The following is a 27919-nucleotide window of genomic DNA, read 5'->3' on the forward strand; positions in this document are numbered from 1 at the left end:
CATCTCTGTAGAAAGTGCCACGTCTCTTCCTGTTGTGTTTACGAAAATGCTTGTTGTCTAAAAGGTCAAAGAGAAATGGACCGTGATTATTTCAAAGCACTGCCTTTCTATAGCCAGTACAGTGGTACCACGGTTTACGAGCGTAATCTGTTCCAGAAGTCTGCTCTTAAACCAAAGCCATTCTTAAACTGAGGTGCGCTTTCCCTAATGAGGCCTCCCAACAGCTTCCGTTCGTAGACCGAGATAGAGTTTGCTAACCAGAACACTACTTCCGTTTTTTTGGAGTTCATATACCAAATCGTTCATAAACGGGGCTGTTCTTAAACCAAGGTACCACTGTACTGTTGCTTTCTGAGGGTGGGAGTTGTTTAGCAACTGATGCTCTGACAGCACATCATTTGGTGTCCCTGCAAGGGAGATTGCACCAAGCCTTGCAATGTTGTGTAAAGGCCTTTCCTTGCTAACCTCCTATCTGCTGCTGGAGAGCATTTCTCTCACATTTGGGACTCTGCTTCTTTCCAGATGAATGTAGTTTTCCATTCCACTGTGCAGGATGGGATAAGACACTACTATGATGATTTGGACTTCAAGAATATTTTGGACTTTGTCCAGCAAAAGGTAAGTTTTTGTTTTTCTCAGTATGAGCATAAAGTATTGGTGGGTCTGGGTAGGGTGGGGTCTGGGAACCAAGGCTGATGAGGGAGTTGGGTATGTTTAGCTGGGAAAGAGGAGACTGGGAGGTGATAGGAGAGCCATCCTCTGATTTCTAAAGGGCTGTCACATTGAAGGAGCAAGCTTGTTTTCTGCTGCTCCCCAGAGGGTAGGACCTGAACAACTGGATTTAAGTTGCAAGAAAGGAGATTCCAAATAAACATTAGGAGAAACTTTCTGACGGCAATAACTGTTCAACAGTGGAACAGATGACCTGCGAAGGTGGTGGACTGTCCTTCATTAGAAGTTTTTAAACAGAGGTTGGAAGGCCATCTACCAACCTTAGCTATGATTCCGGCATCACAGGAGGTTAGAATAGATAACTAATAACAATTCTGTTATTATCAGGCTGTGTACAAGGTTTTTTGACTGACCTCAGAACAAATGGAGAGTGCCGGTTCCTCTAGAGTGGACTGTACAATCTAGGATGGATTCTGATGTCCATTCTGGGCTCTGAAATGGTTTCTGCACATGTAGAGTATCCAGCACAGGTATAACAGAGGCGGCGTCAAATGTTGTGTGGTGAGGCAGGGATGTGCCACTCATGCTTAGAGGCCTCTGAGCCCAGTGCCAGGTTGTTGTAGTCAACTGTGCATACACCAGGGGTGTATTAGGTGAACTGGAGACTTCTCCTGGCCCACACTAAGCCTTGCCTTACACTCCGCATCCAAATAACATACAAAACATTATGTTAAGGGGAATTGCTTGCAAGATTGTGCACAAAAATGTGTACAGTAGGAAAGATGCGCACTAGAATGCTGACAGGTATTTCCAAAAGCATAAATTGAAAGCTGACATGGAAATTCAGGGAGCAGACATAAAAACTGGGGAAAGTAGAAACCAAGAGAAACTGAAATTGATCGATTTCTCCATCCCAACTCCCAGTGACTATTCCTTCACTCTTTTACAAAGAGATCAGGCAATCAAGCATTTTGGGAGGAAATGTTCCAGATTACTCCAACAATGTTTTTTGCAGCTGCAAATTGCTTCTGTGTTCAGAACTGGCCAACAAAACTAAGCAAACATTATGCTTTGTTTTGCTCTTGTGTATATCATTAATTACCACTTGAGTACATGATAAAGTTTGACATCTTCATCTTTCATCAGTAGAGCAAATATTGTGGAAAAACAAAGTCCTGTGATTGCCAATGCAAGTGTGTGTGTGTGTGTGTGTGTGTTGTTGTTGTTGTTGTTGTTGTTGTTGTTTAGTCGTTTAGTCGTGTCCGCTTCTTCGTGACCCCCTGGACCAGAGCACGCCAGGCACTCCTATCTTCCACTACCTTCCGCAGTTTGGTCAGACTCATGTTTGTAGCTTCGAGAACACTGTCCCACCATCTCGTCCTCTGTCATCCCCTTCTCCTTGTGCCCTCCATCTTTCCCAGCATCAGGGTCTTTTTCCAGGGAGTCTTCTCTTCTCATGAAGAGGCCTTGAGTGCTCCAGTGAGCACTCAAGGCCAATTTCCTTCAGAATGGAGAGGTTTGATCTTCTTCCAGTGTGAGGAGTTTCTTCTTTTCAAATGAGCAGAATTTGAATTCTTCCACCTGCCTTGCCCCACCCTCCAGTCTCTGCTTCTCAATTTGTATTGTATATTTTATGCACTGTGACTTGCCGTTGTTTTATTGATTATAGTTTAGAAATTATTTATTATAATTGTTAAGAGTGGATTTCTGTTTAATTTTTTATATGCTGATATTTAATATTATTCTATACTATTCTAATGGATTGTTGAATATTTCTTTATTTGATATAAGTTGCTTATTTTAAAGGTATGTTTTATTATCACCTTTTTGTATTGGATTAGATTGTTATAAGGTGTACATTCTTCATTTCTTCAGCTTGTAAACCGCCTTGGGTATTGTGAAATAGAAAGATGGTATACAAATTAAAAGTGATGATGATGGTGAGGTAATCTGCCTTCCTAAAACAAGGCCGTTTACTAGAAATCTCAATTTGCTTCTCAGTAACCCTTTAAGTGTCACACCACTACTGAAAGATTTGCACAGGCTACCTGTTAGCTACTGGGCTTAAGTTCAAGGTGCTGGTGTACAAAGCTTGTTACCAGCTTGTTACCAGGATACCTAGAATATTCTCATGGAATAATAGGATTGCAGAGTTGGAAGAGACCCAAAGGGTCGTCTAGTGCATGGGTAGGCAAACTAAGGCCTGGGGGCCGGATCCGGCCCAATTGCCTTCTAAATTGTGGGGCCTAGGCATTCGTTCATTTTTTCTCTCCAAAATATAGTCCGGCCCCCCACAAGGTCTGAGGGACAGTGGACGGGCCCCCTGCTGGAAAAGTTTGCTGACCCCTGGCGGGAATAACCCCTTATATACCCAACTGGTCACTGTACTCTGCAGAAGAAAAGGTCCTGCAAATAACATCTCATCAAGAAGTCCATCATGTTATATTATGGATGTGCCTTAGGGGGTGAAGTCAAACCATTGGAGAGTTAACAGCGCCTGCTCTGGCTGTAAAGACTGATATGAGAGAGATGTGTTTTGTCACACCTGGGGTAGGTGAAGGGATCCAGTTTTGCTGTTACGGATGCACCATGGCGTTTCTTCTTTCCGCACTCCTCCCAACAGTCATTCCTTCTCTGGTCACTGCTGTGGATACACAACCTGATTGTCTCCAGGTGCTGCAGTTGTCTGCAAGGGGTTAATGTTGCCAGCCTTCATGTCACATTTGCAGACGTCTTTATAACTCAGAGCTGGTCCGTGCCTGAAACCATCTCCCTGTAAAGCACATCCTCGGGGACCCTGCCATCTTCCATTCTGTAGACATGACCAAGCCAGAATAGACATCACTGAGACAAGAGTGTGAACGTGCTGGGAATGTGGGCTTGGGAGAGCACATCTTTGTTTGAACCTCTGTCCTGCCATGTGATACCCAAATTCTTCCTGACACAGCGCATGTAGAAGGCATTGAGGTGTCACTCCTAAGGTTTGGAAGTTGCCCAGGACTCGCTTCCATAAAGCAGCATGCTCATCAGATATGCCTGCAAGACCTTCATCTTGGTATGGGATATTAGCATCAGATTCTCCCTTTTGGAGAGGCAAGCCATTGCCATAGCAGCCTTGCTAATATGCTTGCCCAGCTCAGTATCGATGGAGGAGTTGCTGTTTATAGTGGAGCTACCACCTCAAGCATGTGGTCATCAGTGCTGATGCATGGAGTGCTGGCGCTGTTCTGACCCAGGATGTTGCTCTACGTAAGGCAGATTGTAAGGCTGAACTCCATGCAGGCTTGGGCAAAATGGTCGATGAGTCTCTGTACAGCTTCCTCGGAGTGCGCTGTTACGGCTGTGTCATCTGCAAATGATATCTCTTAGATAAGGATCTGCCACAGTTTTGTCTTGGTGTGAAGACATGCCAGGTTGCTCCTTGAATGGATGTATACACCATCTTGAAACTTCCTTAGCGTGCTGTCTCTGTTTTCTTTTCAGACTCTCTTGAAGACTTTTGTTGTGTGTTTTTTTTTTAAGGGGAGATTTTATTATTCCCGTTTGTATCTGTATTGGATTTGAAATCATTTTTGTTTTGATGGTTGTTACTGTTAAATCAGTTCAGGATATTTAATGGGAAGAGATTCATAAATAAAATGAAATAAATTTTATTTCACACACACATTTTCCCTTTATGATGCTTATTCATTACTTTGCATTCCAAAACTCATTTCTTAACAAATCAAAGGAGTGGGAGTGCCTCATTGCAAAAAAATAAATAAATAATGAGTGGTAGTCAACTAAGATTTACTCAGAGTAGACTCATTGAAATGAATGGACCTAATTTAGTCATATTCATTTCAGTGGGTCTACCTGGAGTAAAACCTATTGAATACCACCCATTATTTTAAAAACTTTGGGTCAGATTCAAGTAAACTGTTGTGCTAGCAGGAACCAGTGCAATGAGATGTTTCAGTCTGGCAAACTGACATTCTATCAGTAATGGAACAATAGTAATAGAACGGCATTCAGTTCTACCCTTTGAATTGAGTAAACTATTTTGCTGTATCTCAAAAATATAAACTGCTTTGATAATAGGAGCTCTGCATTTTACAGGAGAATTTTCCTCGAGAATATAATTGAAATGCATCCTTAACACACATCCCAGATGATTCTCTTACGGTCCAGCTAGCAGGATGCATGTCTCCCTCTGTCTCCTTTTGTGGCTCGTTCTGTTTCATCTCCATCTTCCAAACAGCTGGTCATGGCCATGGCAGCCATTAAAAACTCAATGCAGGAATTTGACAGTGACAACCTATTTATAAAAGCCAACTCCAGCATCCCATCATATTCTGGCATGTCCAAGGGACAGAATCCAGAAGTGAGCAGAGTTTGATATTTTAACAGGACATGCACATGTAAATGGAGACAGGAGCTGGAGGCAGCCTGGAGTGGGGGATGGGCTGGTGACAGCAGCACCATCAGTATTTACCTTGGCAGTCGCGACAGGGGCTAGCCAAGTCAGAATACTGCGGAGGGAAGTTTGGCCAAGAGTAGGGAGGTTTGGCCAAGTGTAGAATCTGCTAGGATTCTGCGGCAGAGAGCAGCCTTCCTCAACTGCTCTCTTGCCTCCAACATCCCCACAATGGTAGCCATGAGTGTCACCTCCCTCTGTGTTCCTGCCACCCTCTCCAACCTTGGCAGAGCCTCTCTCTGGCATGCCCGCTCCAGCACCATCCTATCCTGGGAGTAGCTCTGCCTGCCCAGAGGGGGATGTTTCAATGGTCCCAGCCACCTCTGGGGAGGGGGGGAGAGACACTTGTCCTGTCACCTAGGTCGAGAAGGAGTCAAAAGAGAAGGGAACACAAATGTAGCAGGAGATTGCAGAAATGCTTACAGCCTTAAGAAAAGTCCTCCTTGTTCCTATCCATAGGAAAGCCAAGGATTGTGATAGTGTCATATCAACTTTCAGAGCTTGCCAGCTAGAGAACTTGCCTTTGTTGTAGCTGTATTTAGGATTACCTCTGAAGGGCTTTAAACCAACCGTTCCCATGTACCACAGTAATATAAGCATTTAGGCTTTTGGAAAGAACTTTTTGTCTAGTCTTTGTTCTTCGGCAACTGGGAGACAGGACACTGTGTGGGAGCAATGGGGGAGACAATCTGGTGCTCCCACAGAGGCGCCCAACCCCAGCCCTGCCCCATCCAGGTTAGAAGCAGCAGCAATGCCACTGCCATGAATCCCGGCTGCTCCTGGCTGGAGAAGACCCTGCTGTTGCCCCAAGACTGCTCCAGATATTGGAATAGCATTGTTCATCATGGGAATCTCCTTGCTGAGAGATGACTTGGAGAACTGGGCTAGAAGTTGCCTCTAGCTGTCTCATTTACTTTGGGCGTCTTTCTCCCTTGGTCCCTACAATTCATGGGCTTCATAGGCAGCCTTCCACATGGAAGAAAAGGAGGACTTTTCTTAAGGCTGTAAGCATGGGCAGCCTTCCACATTCAGAGGCAGTGAGCATTAGATGCTGTAGAGAACTAACAGGAAGGGTACTTGCCTTTACGTCCATATTATAATCTCCCTAGAGGAATCTGGCAGGCCCTTGTTGGACATGAAGGATACCCACCCAGTCTTATCCAGCAGGATAGCTCTTATGTTCTTGGTTTCCCATCTAGCTGGTTTTTCTGGGATATTGTCCAGACCACTTCTTATCTTTCGGAGATTGTGAGAAAGTTCCATGGTGGCAGCTACTTCTCAGAGGTGTGTGAGTTGCTGTTGGCTAGAAATGCTGCAAGTTGGGTCTGGGTGATATGCTTTTTAAAAGATGACCTCCTGTTGTTTAGCAGCACTCACTCAGCACAGCCGGGAACACTGGGAATTAATCACAGGGCACCAGATTGGTTTTGGTACCAGATATGTGTGGATCACTGGAGTACTGCAGAAACTCGGGGGCAGAGCAGGCTTCCTAATTCAAGCTTAGAAAATGAACATTTGGGAGAACTGGAGATTTGGGGACTTTTTAATTGTGCTTATTGCATATGGAACAGCTTAAGCCTTTGATTAGTTTTCTGTTAAATGGCTAATACCTTTACAATTGCTATTCATTTCAGCTTACTCTGCTTAAATAGATCCTTTCATCTATGGAAGAGAGATCATTTTACAAGCTTACTTGTAAGATAAATCAAGATTATTATTCTTCTTATATCAATGGGAAAACATACCCTGATTTGAAACACAAGATGCAGGAGCTAAGTCTCATAGGTATACAATCAATTTTTGCAGGACTTTGTGCAAATAATATACCAAGATGAGAGTTGTAGCTGAAAATATCTGAAAGGCTACAGGTTGGGGTGAGCAGATTTATGTCAACAAAATGGTATTTGCTTTCCTGTTGAGACTTAATATTGAGAAAAACTGGTCAGGGATCAAAGTTTATTTGCGTGTTTGAAAAACCAAGAAGATAAAGTGCAGATCTGAAACCAAAATTCTCAGGTTCTTGCAGTTCTTAAGATCATTCTTTTGCAAAGGATCTTGGCCATCTCCAGTTCCTTTGACTGAGGAGCCAAGTATGAAAGGAAAAGACCAATTTCAAAAGCAATAAATAGTACAAATTATAGTCCAATGAGAGAGTGGTTGTCTTGAGTCCATAAATCTTCTTGATTTCTGCTTATTTTATCCAGACAGCTTAATGGCTACAATTTTGGGAGATGTCTCCCTTGATGACTGACTTATTATCTGCATATCAAGCAGACTCCACAGTGCATGTCCATAGCAGGCTGAATTTGAAATGTCTTTTCTTATTGAGAGGCAAGGATTGTGGTGTCAAACGCATCCCTCCTCATTCCACCCCCAAATCCATCTTGTGACACTCTTCTGGTTTGTGCTCGATAATTCTCCCTTTCAGAGCGCTGTGGGGATGTCTCCTTGGCTGTGCGGTCTGAGGGAGAGGACAATATAACAGACCCCTGATGACCAGCCTGCAGCCATTTTATTTATTTAAAACATTTATCAACCACTTTTTCAGCACTGATGCTGGGGTACCATAATAAATAAAAATGTTTTTTTTAATAAATTCAACAGACTAGTGAAAAGGAGCAAAAAAAACAGCAGCAGCACCGCCGCCAACAAAAACCTAAGCAAACCATCCAGTCAAACCAAAAACCAAGCAGAAGAGATGTGCTTTGCACACAGAGACCTGTGGAAGCCCAATGAGAAAGAGTAGAATTATGTGCTCCAGGAAGCAGTTCACTGCCTTGGGGCAATTGGCATGAAGGTCCAGCTTCTCCCTGGGACAATTTCCACCTTGCACAAAGTTAAAAGAGCATCGGAGCAAAGGGAAAGGCAGCCTCTAAGTGGGACCCAGGCTGTGAAGGGCTTGAAATGGTCAGTACTGGCACCTTGAATTAAGTCCAAGGATGGAGTGGACTGAGAAAGCCATTTCCCAATTTGCTGCCCTATTTTTCCTATTGGGGTGACTGTTTCAGGGGTTGCAATTCCATCCTTGGAACAATGTCAGTGGAGACAGGACAGGGCTTACTGGCCACAGAGATAGGGTGGCGGTGGCAGCAAAGCTTTAGCTGCTCAGGAAGGAAGGCAGGCAGGCAGGCTGTGGCCATAGCACTGTTCATGCTGTTGCACCACTGAAGGTAGCAGCTTTCACAGCTGTTGTTGTTTTTTTAAGAGGATAGAGAAGACCTGCCCACAGCTGCCAGTCCTTTCCCAAGAGCTGTTGAACCTTTCCCCCCCAAATGGAGCTGAAGCAGCTGCCCCAATTCACCACCTGCAAACAGAGTCCCATAGGTTCACTTCTTCATGCACTCATGGAAACATGCCTTGGAGACTGGCTGGTCTCCACCAATGTCTGCTGCCTGTTGTGAGCTGTTTATCTTTCAGAATTGAAACAGGTAACTGGATCTACCTGCCACAAACCATTTCTGGAGAAAGGGATGCTCATTTTGTTCATTTGCTGTGACCGCTGTGGCTGATTTCCCACATACTCCCTAGAGGCCTCTGATTCAGTCTAATTTCCCAACTACACCAGCTCCATAAAACTGCTGGTGTTTAAATGCAGCCCAGCAGGTGAGTTACAAGGAGGATGGATGTACCCAAGCGCCGGCCAATGAGAACAGAGACAGGTGGAAGGCGATAAGTCTCTGCATCCAGCATTGAAATATCTTGATTGCCTGCAGAAATAATGTATTCTCAAAGCAAATGAAGCAGATTGAATTTCAGCCCTGTGAATTGGAGAACCAATATAGTGTGAATGATTTTGCATGCTATTAGCTTGTGTGGATTTTCATGGGGTGAGAGGGGAAAGGAGAGAAGGCAAACATTTCCCTCTTTTTGCAGATGTGAAGACATAATGATGAGTGGCAGGAGGAAATTAGGACGCAAGGCAACCTTCCCCAACCTGGTGCTCTCCAGATTACTTTGGACTGTGACTCCCATCAGCCCCAAGCAGCACAGCTATATGATCTTGAGACTGAAGGAGGTTGTAGTCCAAGCCGTCTGGAGGGGACCAAGTTGGGGTTATTATTCGTATACCACCCTTCATCCAAAGATCACAAGGCAGTTTACAAATACAAAATGAGAACACAAAATACATTGCAAAATACAAAAACAAACCAATAAGCTGTCTCCCACAAACACATTTAAAAGGCCATAGATTGTTTGTTTAATCAGTCTAAAGCACCACAGAAAATGCCTGTTCCTGTGTTGCCACCCTCTGAACCTCATGTGGAGCAGGAACACGGAGAACGGCCTCAGATGATGATCGCCCATTTAGGCTTGCCACCTGTCCTGTATAATAGAGGATCAATCGTCCGGGTTTCAATGTAAAACGCTACATCCTGTATTGATTCAATAAAGGATGTAGTTTGTCCTGTATTTCTTCTTCACACACACACCCCACTTTCTAGGCCAAGTTAGGGATCCTCTCCAAATGTACAGTGGTACCTCTGGTTACGAACTTAATTCGTTCTGGGGGTCTGTTCTTAAGCTGAAACCATGCTTAACATGAGGCGCGCTTTCGCTAATGGGGCCTCCCGCTGTGCGATTTCCGTTTGCATCCTGGGGCAAAGTTCGCAACCAGGAGCAGCTACTTCTGGGTTAGTGGAGCTCGTAACCTGAAGCGTTCGTAACCAGAGGTAACACTGTATGTGTGTGAAAGATTGTGCATTTAAGCTCTGGGTGGTGAAGCACAAAGAGATTTAAAAATTTGTGTGTTCATGTGACAAATTCTAGAGAGGCCATCCTGTTAGGCAGCAATAGATTGTAACAGATTGCTTTGAAGTAATTTCAGCATCAGATTTTTTTAAAAAAATCGCCCCCAACTCCTGTCCTGCCCTATATTTTGCCAGAACAAGGGTGGCAACCCTAGTTCTGGGTCCCTTATACCTCATTGCAAAGTTTTTGAACATGGCAAGGAGATAATGGCTTTAACTGGGTCCCAGATCAAGGGATAGGCCATATGAAGACTGGAAGGAGGGAAAAACAGTCAGTACAGAATATAATTGATCTAAACCACACTCATTGAAGCACAGATAAAGTGCCAAGTCAAGTAACCATTCATGCCCATGGTACTTGAAATATATTATACTGTTAGGTGTTTCCCACTTCTTTTGGCAGGTGAGAAGACTTCTTTTGGAGAAGAGCTCACTGGAGACCATGGAAAGAAGGATTTTGTAGTTTTAGTTCTCTCAGTTTCTCATTTTCCCCCATTTTAAATTCAGTTCTGCACATTTTTGCAGCTATTTGCTAAAGAGAAAGAAAGCCTCCTTCATTCCACTATGGTCTCCATGATGATAAAATAAGCAGTGGCAAAGGTTAGCTGAGATGGGATGCTTGAGGATGAAAAGGCTTACCTAGTGCAGCATCCTGATTCCCACAGTTGCTCACCAGATGCAGGTGGGAAGCCTACAAGCAGGGGGTGAGGGCAACAAAGCTCTCCTCAGAATCCCCAGCTGCCTCTGAACATGGGTGTAGAATACAAGGGAGTAGCACTGGCTCCAAGCTTCTTGTTGGGTCTTCCTGTTCCTGAGATGTAAAACAAGCAGGCAAACAAACCAGGCCTCACAAGGTTGAGGGATTTGAGGATGTTTAGCCTGGAAAAGAGGAGGCTGAGAGGTAATGTGATAGCCTTCTTCAAATATCTAAAGGGCTGTTACTTGGGGGGAAAGAGCCAGCTAGTTTTCTGCTGCTCTGGAAGGTAGGATCCAAACCAATGGATTCAAATTGCAAGAAGGGAGTTCCAATTAAACATTAGAAATAACTTTCTAACAGCATGACAGTGGAACAGGCTGCCTCAGGAGGTGGTGGGCTCTCCTTCATTGGAGGTTTTTAAACAAAGGTTGGATAGCGACCTGTCAGGGATTCTTTAGCTTTCGTTCCTGCATTGCAGGGGGTTGGACTAGATGACCCTTGGTGTCCCTTCCAACTCCACAGTTCTAAAATTCTGTGAGTCAAGAGAGCATTGTGTTCATACCCTGCTTGTGGGCTTCTGAAAGTGGGCACCTGATTGGCCACTGTAAGGGCAGGATGGGCCTTTGGTCTGATCCACCCAGAGCTCTTCACAAGTTCTTATCAATTATCTCCTTTCTCTCTCCCCCCCCCCCCCCCAGTTTTCCTGCTGCGGAGGCGATGAATTCAGAGACTGGCATGTGAATCCATACCATTCCTGCAACAGCAGCGGCCCTCTCTCCTGTGGGGTGCCCTACACATGCTGTATCAAGAAGGTGAGATGAAAGAAGTGCAAACTGTGAGTTTCTAAAAGAAAAAGGAAGTTGTTAGGTGGACCTCTCTCCAACGTCATGGGCTTTCTGCAGTGGTACAGTCTTTTCTGGGTCACTGGCAAGCACTCCTGCTGAAGACTCCTGGTGGTGGTGGTGTGGCTGAGTGGCTTTCTTGCATTGCTTCACTTCAGACAGAAGCCCTAGGTTCTGTTACAGCCCAGCAATACACATCTAACCACAGAGCCCCCTGAAGCATCGCCAATCTGATAGGGGGGATGAGAGAGGCAGTTGGTTAATAAATACAGGCAACTCCTCATTTGTGCAGAGGTTGCATTCCAAGGCACCATGTGCGCCAGCCCCGCCCCCTTGCAGTGCCAAAAATGGCGCACACATGTTGATCGCACACAGATGGGGAGTTGCCTGTATATTATTGTACTACAGATACACTACAGTGTCTTGCTCCACTTTCCAACTCTGCCTGCAGCTTTGCCATTTGCCCTTCCCACACAACTGGCTGAACCCTTTTCCCTTTACACCCCAGCCACCTTCTTGCCTATTCCCTGCTCCTCTCCTCACAGCTCACCCCAATTCTTTTAAAGGAGAGAGGAGGCATTTCACATAATTGCTTAGCCCTTATGTGATGCCTCCACCCTCTTCATTAAACCTTGCTGCACCTGCATTTAATGGAGGGAAGATGGGCTTCACATAGCAGATTGCTAAACCACTGTGCAAAGGGCACCCCCTCCTCCGTTAAACAGCTCGCCTGAGCCTCCTGGGCCCCCCCCCCCATGCTGCTTCCTTGCTTGTCTGCTTGCCATTTGTCATGCTGCAGTTGGTGTGGCCACCTGTTGGCAGCCACGTGAACTGCAGCATGACAATAGCCTTATTTCTATGTATATAGAATGCATATACAGTACATAGAATATATATGCATGAGAGAGAGAAGTTAAACAGGCATAGTGACTGTGATTATCACATGCTTCAACTTTGTCAAGTTTTAGCATGTTTGGTGAATGTGAGTTGTCCCCAAAAGACTAGCATCTAGATAGATTTTTACAGTTCAGGTGTATTTTCTTCCCCCTCTCTTCCCTCTTCACCTGTATTTATAACTTATTTGTCCCCATGAACTGTGACATCGATCTTCCAGAATGAAATAGGTTTTTACAAGGGACGGGCCCTGCTGCTCCTAGTACTGCCCAGCTCTGAATGCTGAAACCAGTAACTCCAAGATCCCCACGTTCTCAGCCTAGCTCACATTGTCTGAGGCTTCCTTCTTCTGTGTCACACCATGCCACCAAACCCTCCTGAAAACAATTCCAAATCCTTCGTCTGATGGCTTTTGGGGACAAAGCGGGGACAAAGCACTTTAAGCTGATATATATGAACTTGATGCAATCCACATAAGCTTTTAATGACATTTCATTGTTTTAATAGTTTTAGTCTTTCCCCTTGAATGACTATTGATTCTTGGCTGCTTTTATCTGCTGTTTATAAGACTGTGTTTTTAATATAATGACTGATCTTAGGCGCCTGAGGGCAAGGCAAGATATACTTGGAGGAGGGGAGGGTTGCTGCAGTTACTACCAAAGGGGTTATTGGAGTTCAGACCATCCTGCCAGATATCTGCAGATATCGTTACCTTTCATGAATTGGTTGGGTCTTAAAAAACAAAACAAAACAAAACTTCCAGCCACAGAGAGTTCAGTGGTTTGTTTTTGTTTCAAGAAATGCCTTCAAAATTAACCAGTTAAGATTGCGCCCTCTGGACCACGTGGTACTCGTTCCCCACTGACTTTCTGAAATCCACTCAGTATTGTACAGTGAGGGGGCGGAAGTATTTGATCCCCTGTTAAATTTGCCCGTTTGCCCTCTGACGAAGAAATGACCAGTCCGTAATTTTAATGGTAGGTTTATTGTAGCTGTGAGAGACAGAATAACAACAGGGAAACCCCCAGAAACCCAGAAGACAAAAGTCAGAGAGTGATGTGCATTATAATGAGTGAAATAAGTATTTGATCCCCTATCAACCAGCCAGATGTCAGGTTACCTGGTATCTTCACTGTATGTAAGGAGCTGAGATTAGAAGCACCTGCTTCTAGGGAGAGGTCTTACCTGTAATCCCAGCTCATTGCAGTACCTGTACAAAAGACACCTGTCGACAGAAGCAATCAATCCAGCAGATTCCAAAGTAGCCACCAAGACCAAAGAGCTGTCCAAGGATGTCAGGGACAAGATTGTAGACCTGCCAAGGCTGGACTGGGCTACAAGACTATTGCCAAGTAGCTTGGTGAGACAGTGACAACAGTTGGTGCAATAATTCGCAAATGGAAGAAACACAAAAGAACTGTCAACCTCCCTCGGTCTGGGGCTCCATGCAAGATTGCATCTCGTGGAGTTGCAATGATCAGGAGAATGGTGATGAAGCAGCCCAGAACTACACGGGGGAAACCTATCAATGACTGTTTATAGTCCCATCATAAATAGATTTAAGTTGTTTTTCAAAGCACAGGACCATTGTACTTCCCTCCCTATAATGTTCTATTGGTGGGTTTTTTCTATTCCTTAATTCTTTGTACGTATTAGGAAAACTGCTTATTTATTTTTGGCACTTCTATGTGGCTGCAAATATGTCCCCCCACCCCACCCCCATGCTCCAAAATACGTAAACTTCATTGCGTCCAATGATGAGCTGCAATGTGTTCAGAGGTGGGCAACCAAGATGATAAAGGGTCTGAGAACCATGTCTTACATGGAGTGCTGGAGAGAGTTGGGTATGTTTAACCCAGAGAAGAGAAGACTGAGAGCCATCTTAAAATACTGGAAGGCTGCCACATGGAGGATGGAGCAAGCTTGAAGTGAACCAATGGATTTAAATGACAAGAAAGGAGATTCCACCTAAGCATTCGGAAGAACTTTTTGAGAGCAAGAGCTGTTAGACGGTGGAATGGATTATCTGGGAAGGTGGTGGACTCCCCTTCATTGGAAGATTTTAACCAGAGGTTGGATGGCCACCTGTCAGGGATTCTTGAGCATTGCAGGGGGTTGGACTAGATGACCTTTGGGGTACCCTCCAAGCCTATGATTCTGTGACCCAGCGCAGCCTAGTTGAAGTGATCGGTAAATCACTTGGTCACTCTGCCTCCAAGATAGTTATTTTTGGTGCAGGCTAGAACGCTATGGGTTTAATAATAATAATAATAATAATAATAATAATAATAATAATAATTTATATCCCGCCCTCCCCAGCCAAAGCCAGGCTCAGAGCGGCTAACAACATTAATGAAGATCAAGTCCCATGGAGGTTAGCAGTAGCAAGAGCTCTGAATATGTGGCTGACTGAAAAAGTGCTGTGTTTGTCACCTCTCTGTGGGAGCCGGCACAGCTCTGCCATTGCTTTTGAGTTTCCTTGGGTTTTAGCTTCTGTGATTCAGAGTGCTGCGGGGTGCTAAGCTGGTACATGAAAGGCACATGAGGGGAGGTATTCCTGGGGTTTTAAATCCCATTGTCAGTCCCCTCCATGTGCAGTTCTCTGGGTGCACGTGATCTCTGCTACACAATTGCTGTGTACAGTTCAGTGAGACCTTTTGTCCAAGGATCCACGTGCTTTGCAAACATTCGGCAGTCTAGTGGTGGGAGAGGTGTAACAGCGTGGAAGACAGAGGGAGCCTCTTCCTTCTCGGTTTGGGGGTGGGATCCTGCTTCCAAACTGAGCTTCATCACAGTTGCAGGACTGGACCACCCTTGTGGGCAGTGAATGGCACTCTTGCTCCCGTTCATTTAAGAAGAGGGACTGTAGCTCAGTGGCAAGCCATCTGCTTTGCACACAGAAGGCCTCAAGTTCAATCCCTGGCACCTTCAGATATGCCTGGAAGAGATTCCCTGCCTGATACCCTGGAGAGCTGCTGCCAGTCAGTGCATGCAGTACTAAGGGAGACCACAGGCAGCTTTCTCCATTCACGATGGTGGGGAGTGGATTTTTTTAGATGTGCCTCAGAAGAACTTGGAAGCTCCCTTCCGAGAGCCTGCCTGCTGTGATGGTTAGAGTGTCAAACCCAGACCTGGGAGACCAGGGTTCATATCCCCCACTCAGCCATGAAGCTCCCTGGGTGACCTTGGGCCTGTTGCTGCCTCTCAGCCTAGCCTCAGCCTGCCTCATAGGGTTGTTCTGGGGATTAACGGAAGAGGGGGCAAACCATGTCTCCAGCCTGGACACTGAGAACCAGCACTGAGGGCTTTTTGGTGGTTCCCACCCGGCGAAATGTGAAGCTACAGGGAACCAGACAGAGGACCTTCTCAGTAGTGGCACCCACCTTGTAGAATGACGTCCCATCAAATGTCAAGGAGAAAAGTAATTATATCACTTTTAGGAGGCATCTGAAGGCAGGGAATCTTTTTAAGATTTAATGTTTTACTATGTTTTTACATATGCTGAAAGCTGCCCAGAGTGGCTGGGGCAGCCCAATCAGATGCATGGGGTACCAATAATAATGTCACCTTGAGATCCTTGAAGAAAAAGGTGGGGTGTATATGCAAGAATAAATATAAAAAATGAATAAAATAGAGCAAGCGCTTTGCTTGCAGAAGATATTGGATTCAATCCCTGGCATCTCAAGGTAGGGCTGGGAAAAGATTTTTGGGTCTGAAATCCTGGGAAGCTATTGCCAGCCAGTGTTGACAATACTACCATACAGTGGTACCTCAGGTTAAGTATTTAATTCGTTCCAGAGGTCCGTTCATAACCTGAAACTGTTCTTAACCTGAAGCACCACTTTAGCTAATGGGGCCTCACGCTGCTGCCACGCCGCCGGAGCACGATTTCTGTTCTCATCCTGAAGCAAAGTTCTTAACCCGAGGTACTATCGTATTTTTCGCTCTATAAGACGCACCAAACCACAAGATGCACCTAGTTTTTGGAGGAGGAAAACAAGAAAAAAAATATTCTGAATCTCAGAAGCCAGAACAGCAAGAGGGATCGCTGCGCAGTGAAAGCAGCAATCCCTCTTGCTGTTCTGGCTTCTGGGATAGCTGCGCAGCCTGCATTCGCTCCATAAGACCCACACACATTTCCCCTTACTTTTTAGGAGGGAAAAAGTGAGTCTTATAGAGCAAAAAAATGGTATTTCTGGGTTAGCAGAGTCTGTAACCTGAAGCGTATGTAACCTGAAGCATCTGTAACCACTGTATTGTGCTAGATGGGAAATGGCAAAAGTGTGGCTCAGCTGCCCCTTCCTGGAACACCAAGCGTTCCTATGTTGCATTTTCACTCCACTCTGTGTTTCAGGAAGGGGCAGCTGAGCCAGACTTGCAGTTTTCTTATAGATTTAAGAGCGGCTCCCGATTCAGCTCAGGACTGATGGCCAAGCTTCATGGCATCCATAAAAGAAATGGGGCAATCAAAATAACATGCTCCATTGACACTGTGAACTAAATTCTGCATGGCATTCTATCTCCCTTGAAATAGAAGCAATTAATTCACATCCCAAAGATAATTTATGCGACCATTCTCAGAACACGACCAGCTGTTTTTACTGGTGACTTTTCAAAGCCAGTGGCTTGTCAGAGCAGGAGAGGACTTACCTTTTACGCTGCATCCTGCCTTGGCCTTTACTGCAAAGGTGAGTGAACTACCGTATTTTTCGCTCCATAGGACGCACCGGCCCATAGGACGCATCAAGTTTTTTGGGGGGGAAATAAAGGGAAAAAAATTATTTCCCCCCAGGCGCTTGTGGTGCCGGCAGCCCGCCTTCAGACCAGGTCCGGGGACAGCGGGAAGACGCGCTGCACCTCCCAGCTGTCCCCGGAGCTTGTGGGGCAGGCAGCGGGGAGAAGCGCTCTTCTCCCTGCCGCCCGCCTTCAGACCAGGTCTGGGGACAGCGGGGAGACGCGCTGCGCCTCCCCACTGTCCCCGGAGCTTGCGAGGCAGGCAGCGGGAAGACGCACTCTTCTCCCCGCCTCCCGCCTTGAGATCAGGTCAGGGGACAGCAGGAAGACGCGCTGCGCCTCCCAGCTGTCCCCGGAGCTTGTGGGGCAGGCAGCGGGGAGAAGCGCTCTTCTCCCTGCCGCCCGCCCTCAGACCAGGTCCGGGGACAGCGGGGAGACGCGCTGCGCCTCCCAGCTGTCCCCGGAGCTTGCGGGGCAGGCAGCGGGGAGAAGCGCTCTTCTCCCCGCCGCCCGCCTTCACACCAGGTGCGGGGACAGCGGGGAGACGCGCTGCGCCTCCCAGCTGTCCCCGGAGCTTGCGGGGCAGGCAGCGGGGAGAAGCGCTCTTCTCCCTGCCGCCCGCCCTCAGACCAGGTCCGGGGAAAGCGGGGAGACGCGCTGCGCCTCCCCGCTGTCACCGGAGCTTGCGGGGCAGGCAGCGGGGAGAAGCGCTCTTCTCCCCGCCACCCGCCTTGAGATCAGGTCCGGGGACAGCGGGAAGACGCGCTGCGCCTCCCCGCTGTCCCCGGAGCTTGCGGGGCAGGCAGCGGGGAGAAGCGCTCTTCTCCCTGCCGCCCGCCCTCAGACCAGGTCCGGGGACAGCAGGGAGACGCAGCGCGCCTCCCCACTGTCCCCGGAGCTTGCGGGGCTGGCGGCGGGGTCTCCCCTCTCACTCTGCAGGCTTCAGCGAAAGCCTGCATTCGCCCTATAGGACGCACACACATTTCCCCTTCATTTTTGGAGGGGAAAAAGTGTGTCCTATAGAGCGAAAAATACGGTAATTTCCACACTGAGATCCACTAGATGTGCCAGAAAGAATTGAACAAGCTTTTTCATTATGACAAGCATTGCATCCCACCAGGGTCATATTTAACTTGTCATTATCGCCAGGGGCAGAGCTTCTGCCTCCTCATTCTTGGAAACTTGCAAGATGGCAAGCGCAATGAGTGCTTATTTTTATTTGATTCAAAAAATAGCACTTAAACTGAATCACATTAGTTTAAATGGCTTGTGAATTGGGCTGGAAATTGATTTTCTTCACCTGGCCTGGATGGTTTTCTTTCCAATGCTTCCAGATAAATATAGCCATTTTAAAAAAGAAAAACAGAATCATAGAACTAGAGTTGGGAGGGACCCCGGGAGTTTTAGTCCAAGCCCCTGCAATGCAGGATTCAGTACCATCTTTACTAACTGCCTCTGGTGCTCTCTGTGTTTCGTGCAGTGATTTAGTCTATCCCAATATTGGAAGGGGGCAGAATATAGAGGACAATTCAGCTTCACAGTATGCCCCCCCCCTCATTCTACTCTAAGCTCCCACCCATCTGGTGTAACAGCATTGGGCTACTTCAGGGAGGCTGGCATTACCCACACCCTCTCAAATCCAGAGAGACAGTGTTGCATAATGGTTAGGGTGTTGGACCGTGATCTGAGAGACCAGGGTTTGAATCCCTACTTAGCCATGGCACTCGCTGGGTGACCTTGGGCCAGTCAGTGTGATCTCTTAGCCTAACCTAACTCACAGAACAGTTGTGAGGGTGAAATGGGGAGGAGGAGGAGGACTACATGCTCCACAGTGAGCAACTTGGAAGGTAAAGGTGGTATATAAGTCTAATAAAGAAATAAAACAAACACCAGCCCTGGTCTCTGAAATATGGGTATGGTAATTATTACCTATATCTGCAACGGCACAGGCAGAACAAATTTCAGGAAGCTTCCAAACTAAGAAAGGGGAGGTCACATTTTTTAGCTGAAACATGACTTCATCTATAGAGTTCATAAACGCCAGTCTTTGCTGCTACTTTTCTTGTTCCTGGGATGTCCCACTAATTCATAGTCACAGTGCACTAAAATCCTGGACACCTGAATTGTTTTCTGTGCGACAACATGGATCCCTTCTCCACCAAGGAAGAGCAAGTGAGGAGAATAATGCCAGCATGATTTGCTTCAGTTCTCCAGTTCTAGAAGTGCCTTGCTCCTGCTGGATTGTTTACGGCGGCTCGATCCCATTCTCTTGCCTCAGAAGTAATCACAAAACAGCTGGGATTTCTCTTGGGTGTGTGTGTGTGTGTGTGTGTGTGTGTGTGTGTGTCTGTGAGCCACCATCTACTTTGCAGCCAGAAGGTACCCAGATTCCTCTTTGCAGAGGGCGGGGGAGAGAGAGTTTAAGCATTCCGTTTTCTCTCTCCCTGAAATGATGTTCAGCCTGTGTTTGGCATACAAGTAAATGTTGCTTACATGGCAGAAGGCTCCCCACCCCCTCCGCGCCAAACCATCCTTGAGTATTTCTTAATGGAGGTGCTGGAACTCAAGTCCTTCTAACTCCTTTGCATGCAGATCAATGTGCATAAAAGATCAGAGGTGTGCATGAATAAATAATCACCCAAAAGAATCAGGAGACGATTATGATATCTGGTTTTAGTCAGGTGAGGAAGTATGATATATTTTGAGCACATTCAATAGTCACTTCCTAGGAACAGAAATGTATTCACGAGATCTGGGATGGATTACGTTCAAGCAACCCAGCGGAAATTAGGAACTGTTTTCAGAACTACTTTAGACAACTCTACACACAAGGGCCGCAGAAAGAAATGGATATACAACAATTCCTCGAGAAAAATGGGCTGAAAAAGGTTTCGCAGGAAAGTAAAACAATTTTGAACCAGGAGATATCAGCACAAGAAATAGAAGATGCCATTCAAGGCATGACGCTGGGCAAATCCCCCGGGCCGGATGGACTGACTTCCAAATATTATAAAGTTTTGAAGGAAGGACTGATACAACCTTTGAAGGAAGTCTGTAATGAGATTATGGAGGGGAGAAGGGCACCTGATACGTGGAGTGAGGCCTATATCACACTTATACCAAAGACAGAGACTGAAAAGACTCAACTTAAAAACTACCGACCCATCTCGTTATTGAATGTGGATTATAAAATCTTTGCTGATATTTTAGCAAAGAGACTGAAAAGAGTTTTGATGGAGGAGATTCATGGGGACCAAGCGGGCTTTCTCCCGAAAAGGCATTTGTCGGACAATGTAAGGAATATAATTGACATTTTGGAAAAGTTGGAAGTGAATATAAACACTAAGGCGGTTTTGATTTTTGTGGACGCCGAGAAAGCCTTTGATAACATTTCTTGGAGTTTTATGTTGAAGAACCTCCGGGGGATGGGGGTAGGCCAAGGGTTTGAGAATGGTATAGGTGCAATATACTCTGAACAGAAAGCAAAATTAATTGTAAATAATGTGGTTACAGAAGAGTTCAAGATTGAAAAAGGGACACGTCAGGGGTGCCCTATCTCCCCACTACTTTTTATATCGGTCCTGGAGGTTTTGCTTAATATGATTAGGAGGGACCAGTTGGTTAAAGGGATTCAGGTCGGAGCTAAACAATATAAATTGAGAGCATTTGCAGATGATTTAGTACTTACATTGCAAGAGCCAGAAGCTAGCACGAAAAGAGTTTTGGAAATAATCCAAGAGTTTGGTCAAATGGCAGGATTTAAATTGAATAAGTCAAAGACAAAGGGTTTGGAGAAAAACTTGACACAGGTAGAAAAAGAAAGGTTTCAGAACGAGACAGGGTTGACTGTGGTTAAAAAAGTGAAATATTTGGGTATAAATATGACAGCTAAAAATGTGAATCTGTTTAAAGATAATTATGAAAAAACTTGGAGAGAAGTGAAAAAAGATTTGGAGATTTGGTCCAATTTAAAGCTTTCCTTGTTAGGCCGAATTGCAGTTATAAAAATGAATGTATTGCCAAGAATGTTGTTTTTGTTCCAAGCATTGCAAATAATGGATAAAATGGATTGTTTCAAGAAGTGGCAAAAAGACATATCTAAATTTGTCTGGCAGGGCAAAAAGCCCAGAATTAAATTTAAGATATTAACGGATTCAAAGGAAAGAGGGGGGTTTGCCCTGCCAGACTTTAAATTGTACTATGAAGCGGCAGCTTTCTGCTGGTTGAAAGAATGGCTGCTTCTTGAAAACACAGACATTTTGGATTTGGAAGGTTTTAACAATATTTTTGGGTGGCATGCATATTTGTGGTATGACAGGGTTAAAGCACACAAAAGTTTTAAAAATCATATTGTCAGAAAAGCACTATTAAATGTCTGGGTTAGATATAAAGACTTGCTGGAAAATAAAACTCCAAGGTGGCTGTCGCCAATGGAAGCTAAGGCAGTTAAAAAGTTAAATATGGAGTCCAAGTGGCCAAGATACTGGGAAATTTTGGAAAAGGAAGGGGACAAACTGAGATTGCAGAGCTTTGAGAAATTAAAAGGGAAGGTGAGAGATTGGTTGCACTATCATCAAATAAATGAAGCGTTTAAACTGGACAGTAAAATTGGCTTCCAGGTGGAAAAATCAAAATTGGAGACAGAACTGTTAGAACCCAGTACTAAGAACTTGTCAAAGATGTACAATTTGCTGCTGAAATGGAATACACAAGATGAAACGGTTAAATCAGCCATGATTAAATGGGCTCAGGACATTGGTCATAATATTTTGTTTGCTGATTGGGAAAAGTTGTGGACCACCGGGATGAAATTTACGGCATGTAATGCCTTAAGAGAAAATATTATGAAAATGATATATAGGTGGTACATAACCCCAGTCAAGCTTGCAAAGATTTACCATTTGCCTGACAATAAATGTTGGAAATGTAAAGAAACTGAAGGTACATTTTTTCATCTTTGGTGGACTTGCCCGAAGATTAAGGCATTCTGGGAAATGATCTATAATGAACTTAAAAAGGTATTTAAATATACTTTCTCCAAGAAACCAGAGGCCTTTCTCTTGGGTATTGTCGGCCAAGGGGTGTTAAAGACGGATATAACTTTCTTTATGTATGCTACAACAGCAGCTAGAATACTCATTGCGAAGTACTGGAAGACGCAAGAGCTACCCACACTGGAAGAATGGCAGATGAAGGTGATAGACTACATGGGCTTGGCAGAAATGACGAGCAGAATCCAAAACCAGGGAAGAGAAGCAGCGCAAGAAGAATGGAAAAAATTCAAGGACTATTTAAAGAAATATTACAAAGTTAATGAAAGTTAGAATGATGTTGGACTGGAAAGTAAATGGTTACTATTAGCAATGGTTAAGACAAGGAGAATAAGGAAGATTAGTTTAAATCTAAATTAAAATAAGGGAAGATTTGCTGAGTAATTGATAAGAATTTGGAATACAGAAAAGAGAGGCATGAGGAAGTCGGGGAAGAAAGGTACAAGAAATTAGGATATGAAATGGTACATGTTTTTTGTTTTGTTTTTGTCTTTGTATGTTTATGTATGTTATGTTTATATGGAAAAAATTCTCGAATAAAAATATTTATAAAAAAAAAGGGATGGATTACGTTCAAAGCCATTGGTCACATGGGAAATATATAATCTGGAGGACCTCAACTAATTGGGGTTTTTTAAATGAATAATTTGTCCACAAGTCTTAGGTATCCAATACAATCAGTTTGACAATCCAGTATTCTTTCTACCAACCCCCACCCCCTAAAATGAAATATGCCTTTCTCCAAGGCTAGCTGTCTGGAATCACACACTTGGAAAATCAGTGAATAAAAATATTCTGCCTGCCACCTTGCTGCCAGCCCTTTAAGAATTTTTTGCATTGCACATTATTATTAAACACATAGATTAAAACATCTAAAACTCATTGATATATATTTAAAGGCATTGAAACTGTTCATGGAAGGCAAATCTGAGTTTTTCAGCTGTGCCCATTGATGTTCTGAATGGCAGCAGAGTACCACTGAGGGGATTTGTAACTGTGTTAGTTCTGCTCAGTCTTATTTTCTGGAGTGTTCTTCTCTAAGCACTTAGGAAGGGAGAATTATTGGTAAAGGACTTCATTGCTTAATGTGACTCTCACACCTAAAGGCATCATTCTAACAATGGCGATAAGAGGCAATATCTTTTTGGAGGAAATAGAACACCTGAGACCAGTAGTGCATTCAAACATTTTTTCCGTCTGTCTTCTGAGATCTCCAACAAATTGATGGGCTTGCAATAACAGCTGGCTGGGAAGTGTGTTGTCTCTAGATCAGACCCCAACAGCAGAACTATCCCTTAACACAATAGTCCACGGCAGAAAAGACAAAATGACAGTGCAAATGTGTCTTGTACAAAAATGTTCAGAAAAATGAGCTGTTCAACATTGACCTCCTGAACACCAAGTTATGGGGTCAAATGAGGCTTTGGGGGTTAATTTGTTATGCCTGCATGTTATGCCTCGTTTTTTTTTTGAAATATAGATACTTGGGTAATATCAAATGAGAAACTCTAACCTTGGTTTATATATATTTTTATAATAATATTTTGGTTTTATTTTTTAATACTGATGACTGGTGTTTTAATGTATTTTTAATCTTTTGTTGGAAGCCGCCCAGAGTGGCTGGGGAAACCCAGCCAGATGGGCAGGGTATAAATATTATTGTTGTTGTTGTTGTTGTTGTTGTTGTTGTTGTTATTGTTATTATTATTATTATTATTATTATTATTATTATACCAAGGTGCTAATTTTGGAATATGAATACAGCTATTTGGGGGGGAGTAATAAAATCCAAAAGTACACTTCTGGTTAATTTGGATTTTGTTGTTCCATTTTAAAATGGGTGTGCAAATAATTCAGTTATTAATTGAAGTGTATCATATACAAGAATGGACCTCCAGAACGAATTAAGTTTGTAACTAGAGGTACCACTGCACCAATTTACTGCTTTGCAAGTGGTACCATTAAGAAGCAGGTATCAGGAATTGTTAACTGTTGCCCCATGTGGTGATATATGCAACTGCAGCTGCTTAGTGAAGAGTCTCCCCAACTTCGGTCTGGCTTCCACCTCCGTTGGTGACCAGTGGATCCCCTGGATAGGAAAGAGGCTAAGAGAAAGAGAAAGATGTCCTTTACAGTGCTGAATTTTGCAAATTCTGCATTCCAGGGCAGAAAAACACACCTAAAGGTCTTAAACTATATTTACACATAGCAGTAGCAAATGAAACTCTATTCACCAAAGCAGTTATGTGTTCATCTCCGGAATATGACTGACCTCCAAAAAAGAATCCTGAACTCTACTCAATGTTTCAGGAGGGCCCTTTGTAGACAGAATAAATTATCACTTTGGGGAGAATCTTGGGAGTCCAACACAGGCTCATGAGGAACATGAGATGAACAGCTGGGCCTTAGCATAAGGATGTGGTATGAAGAAGGTTCTATGGTTGATCTAGTCATTGACAGTGCCTAAGTGAGTCCATGCAAAATCTTAGTGGCCTCCCCTACTGTCATGACTCAGTCAAGCAGCTCCAGCTTAAAAAAACCCAGTGCTGAGCTTGAAGAACTTCTGGAACAATGCATATTTACCGGCTCTGTGCTTCTGTCTGCTTTTGAATCTCTTGCCTGTGTGAAAAATGACCACGGAACTGCCCTGACTTTGCCTCTCACCTGACTCTTTGTTGTGTGCTCCACTTGCTTGGACTCTGATCTTGGGCCAGCCCTGCTTTGGGTGTGGTGTGGCTGCTGGCAAGCCCCCTTGTAGATGAAATCGCCTCCACAAGGGAACTGCAGGTTGAGACCTCATGTTTGTGCATGGACAAAGATGTATCATCTACACAGACCATCCTTGCAATGCTAAAACCAGAACAACATTGTAACTTGAGTGAGAGTAAGTGCTGGGTGGCATCAGTGTGAATATAGCCAGGATACTGATTCATGAATACTGAGGAACATGACTGGGAAATTAGCCTGTATTTGTGTCTTTTTAAAGAAGAATAGAGCTGTGACTCTGGGATCAGAGAAAGCAGTGAAAATCAATGGCAAGGAAGTACATGTTGTCCAAGATCTGTTCCAGCACTTGGCAGTGATCACCAGCAATGAATGCCCACACAGAGATCAAATAAATTGTGGCGTATGAGTTAGTTGCCTAGCTTTGTTCCAGTCCAAGTGTTTCACCAGGTGAGCAAAGCATCATTAGAAGATGCAATTTAGAAGATTACTGATCCAACAACCATTAAGCACAGCCTGCATTCATGCATATACATGACTGATGGTGGTTGGCTTCTGCAAAAGAAAACATGATATGCAAATTTGGTATACAACTCCTTATGTGATGCATATACAAGCAGTTTGATTTGGTTTTTGTTTTCAGAGGCTATAACTCTGGTTCGCCTAAAGGTTTGGAACTATTGAATTTTCTGGAGCAATGAGATTCATTAAGAAAAAGGACATGCTCATTTGGAATCCAAAGAACAAAGAAGCATCATTTCTGCTGTTAGAATGGAACTAATCTTAGTGTCTAAGGAAATGATATCTGGTGATATGCATTATGGGGGAACAGTACAGGCTTGCTGGTCTCCCTATTGCTACCTGGCAGTGCTAAGGCCCAAGGACTCTATTGTTCAAATCAGAGCTTTTTTTTCAGCTGGAACTCGCCAGAACTCAGTTCTGACACCTTTCAGATGGACACCATTGCCATTCTAAGAGAATGAGGAAGGTGTTCATTGTGAGTTCCAGCACTTCTTTTTCTAGAAAAATAGCACTGGTTAAAAGTCTGGCAGAAAAACCATTTGGTCCATTCATGCTATTCTGAGCTGGGTTGAGGTGTGACATCTGGTTTCTATAGAATTGAAAAGCAAGTTTGATTCTCACTCCATCTTGACTATACTTAAAATAATGGAGTTGGAAGGTCTGGCATCTGGCATGAAACCAGAAAAACCTGGGGCGGGTGTATTGTTGGAGAAGTATACGTGCTGGTCATGTCAGACAAGAAACTCCTTAGAGCACTTTCTGAACAATTCATTGCATGCACTGCAACATATTTGAGAGTGCAGTGTGGAGGCCGAAGGAGACAGCAAGTCACCATGTTGACATATGAGACCTAGGGAGGAGACCACATTACACAGAGAAAAATATATAATCAAACTGCTTGATTAGTTTTGCACTATGTGCCTGAGATCCTATGTGGAAAATGCAGCAGGGAGCGTGGAGGGCCACCCCTATAGTGGCTATAAGCATCTGGGTGTGGTGGCCTGTGCCACCTTTCAGTCCCTTGCTCAACCGCAGTGTTCTCAACAGTCACACCAACCTACCCTCAGGTCTTAAGGTGCTATATTATTATTGTTTTACATTTATATCCCACCTTTCCTCCACGGAACAGACAGTGGAGTGTATGGTTCTCCTCCCCCTCCATTTTATCCTCACAACATCCCTGCAAGGTATGTTAGACTGGCCAAGTAGGAATTTGACCATCAGGCTCCCAGGTCCTGGCCCAACACTCTACCCACTACACCACACTTGGCGCTGGTCAGTATATATCAAGGCATCAGTTTTCAGGACCTACCACTAGTCGGGGGGGCACCTCAGTTGCCAGGTGCTGGCAGGGTGTGTGGAGAACAGCAAGATGTTGGAGAAGAGAGCTGCATGTGGCCTGTTTGGAGGCCCTGCCTTGTGCCTGTCACCAAGGTTCAGTTGCCTGTCTACTCAGCTTTTGTACATTGAATGAGGGTGGAGAATTTTGTCCTTTGCCTCAGAAATCAAGTCATCCACAATTTGATTATGAGTGAGGGAGTCTGAGCTGGTCTGCATTAACTCTGGAGGGTGATGAACCCAGAGTTGTTTTCTCACAGGGTATCTCGTATGGCACCGACGTAGACTCGGGGGTTGCAGAGGAGAAGCCATTGTGGTTTGTAGGGTTTCAGTCTGCTTCTCCAAGCTTCCCACCAGACGAGTCATTGGTTTTGAGTGCCTCCCTCACCATCTTGCCACAAGGGCAACATCATGACAGCACAGCCAGCTGTGTGGGACACCATACTCCTTACACAGCTCTTAAACCCAAAATCAGCCTTTCTCAACCTGTGGGGTCCCCAGATGTTGTTGAACTACAACTCCCATCACCCCTAGCTAGCAAAGCCAGAGCTCAGGGATGATGGGAGTTGTAGTCCAACAACATCTGGGGACCCACAGGTTGAGAACTGCTGCCCTAAATGCTTGCTCAGCTCCTCCTTATGCCCCTCTGGCTGCCCCCCATCACTCACTTCTCATCTGTGGCAAATTGTCGCATGAGGAAATAATTTATTTATCTCTCCACACATTTGATAATTGTATAAACCTCTGTTGTGTTGCTGTCTCCCACCTTCTTAGTCAACCAAATGCTACCTTTCATATTTAATATCACCCGTGGCCTGTGGTAAATAAAGCATTTCCATTACTGCAACTGCCAGGGTAACAATTACCCTGAACCAATGCCTGAACTTTCCCCTGCTAGGATACAACCTTAATGAAATTGCTTTCATTTTGGCCTTGGGATCCACACCTCCCTTCTTTGCCTCTAAATTAAATGCCACTGACAAGGTGCAATTGCCTGAAATGTAACCCAGATAGGAATTTGCAGTTACTTCACGTTTATGCACTAGGCCCAAGAGCATTTCAATCATGTTCTGTGGTGGTTAGTAAAAAGGAAAAGGGAAAAAATCACTTCTAGACTTCTTTGTTCTTCAGAACTCCTCAGTTTTACTATGAGGAGGACTGATATTACTGCTCTGTTTGGCTCTACTACAAATGTGTTTGGCTGACAAAGGAAATCAATGGAAAGGGATTCCTTTGCTTTC

General features: G+C 44.6%; 1 protein-coding gene across 3 annotated transcripts in view; it reads left to right on the forward strand.

Moving 5' to 3' along the window:
• Positions 1-27919, forward strand: part of LOC310769830 (tetraspanin-15-like) — a 98873-nt gene that overhangs the window by 45676 nt on the left and 25278 nt on the right. For 2 of the 3 annotated variants that reach the window (XM_083629640.1, XM_083629639.1), the window contains 2 exons: positions 523-618; positions 11272-11385. In XM_083629640.1, coding sequence (XP_083485766.1) covers positions 523-618; positions 11272-11385 — 210 coding nt within the window. The remainder of the gene's footprint in view (positions 1-522; positions 619-11271; positions 11386-27919) is intronic. The other variant, XM_083629641.1, reaches the window with a different exon arrangement.

Source organism: Podarcis filfolensis, assembly GCF_964270895.1.
Source record: "Podarcis filfolensis genome assembly, chromosome: 8".
Taxonomy (NCBI): domain Eukaryota; kingdom Metazoa; phylum Chordata; class Lepidosauria; order Squamata; family Lacertidae; genus Podarcis; species Podarcis filfolensis.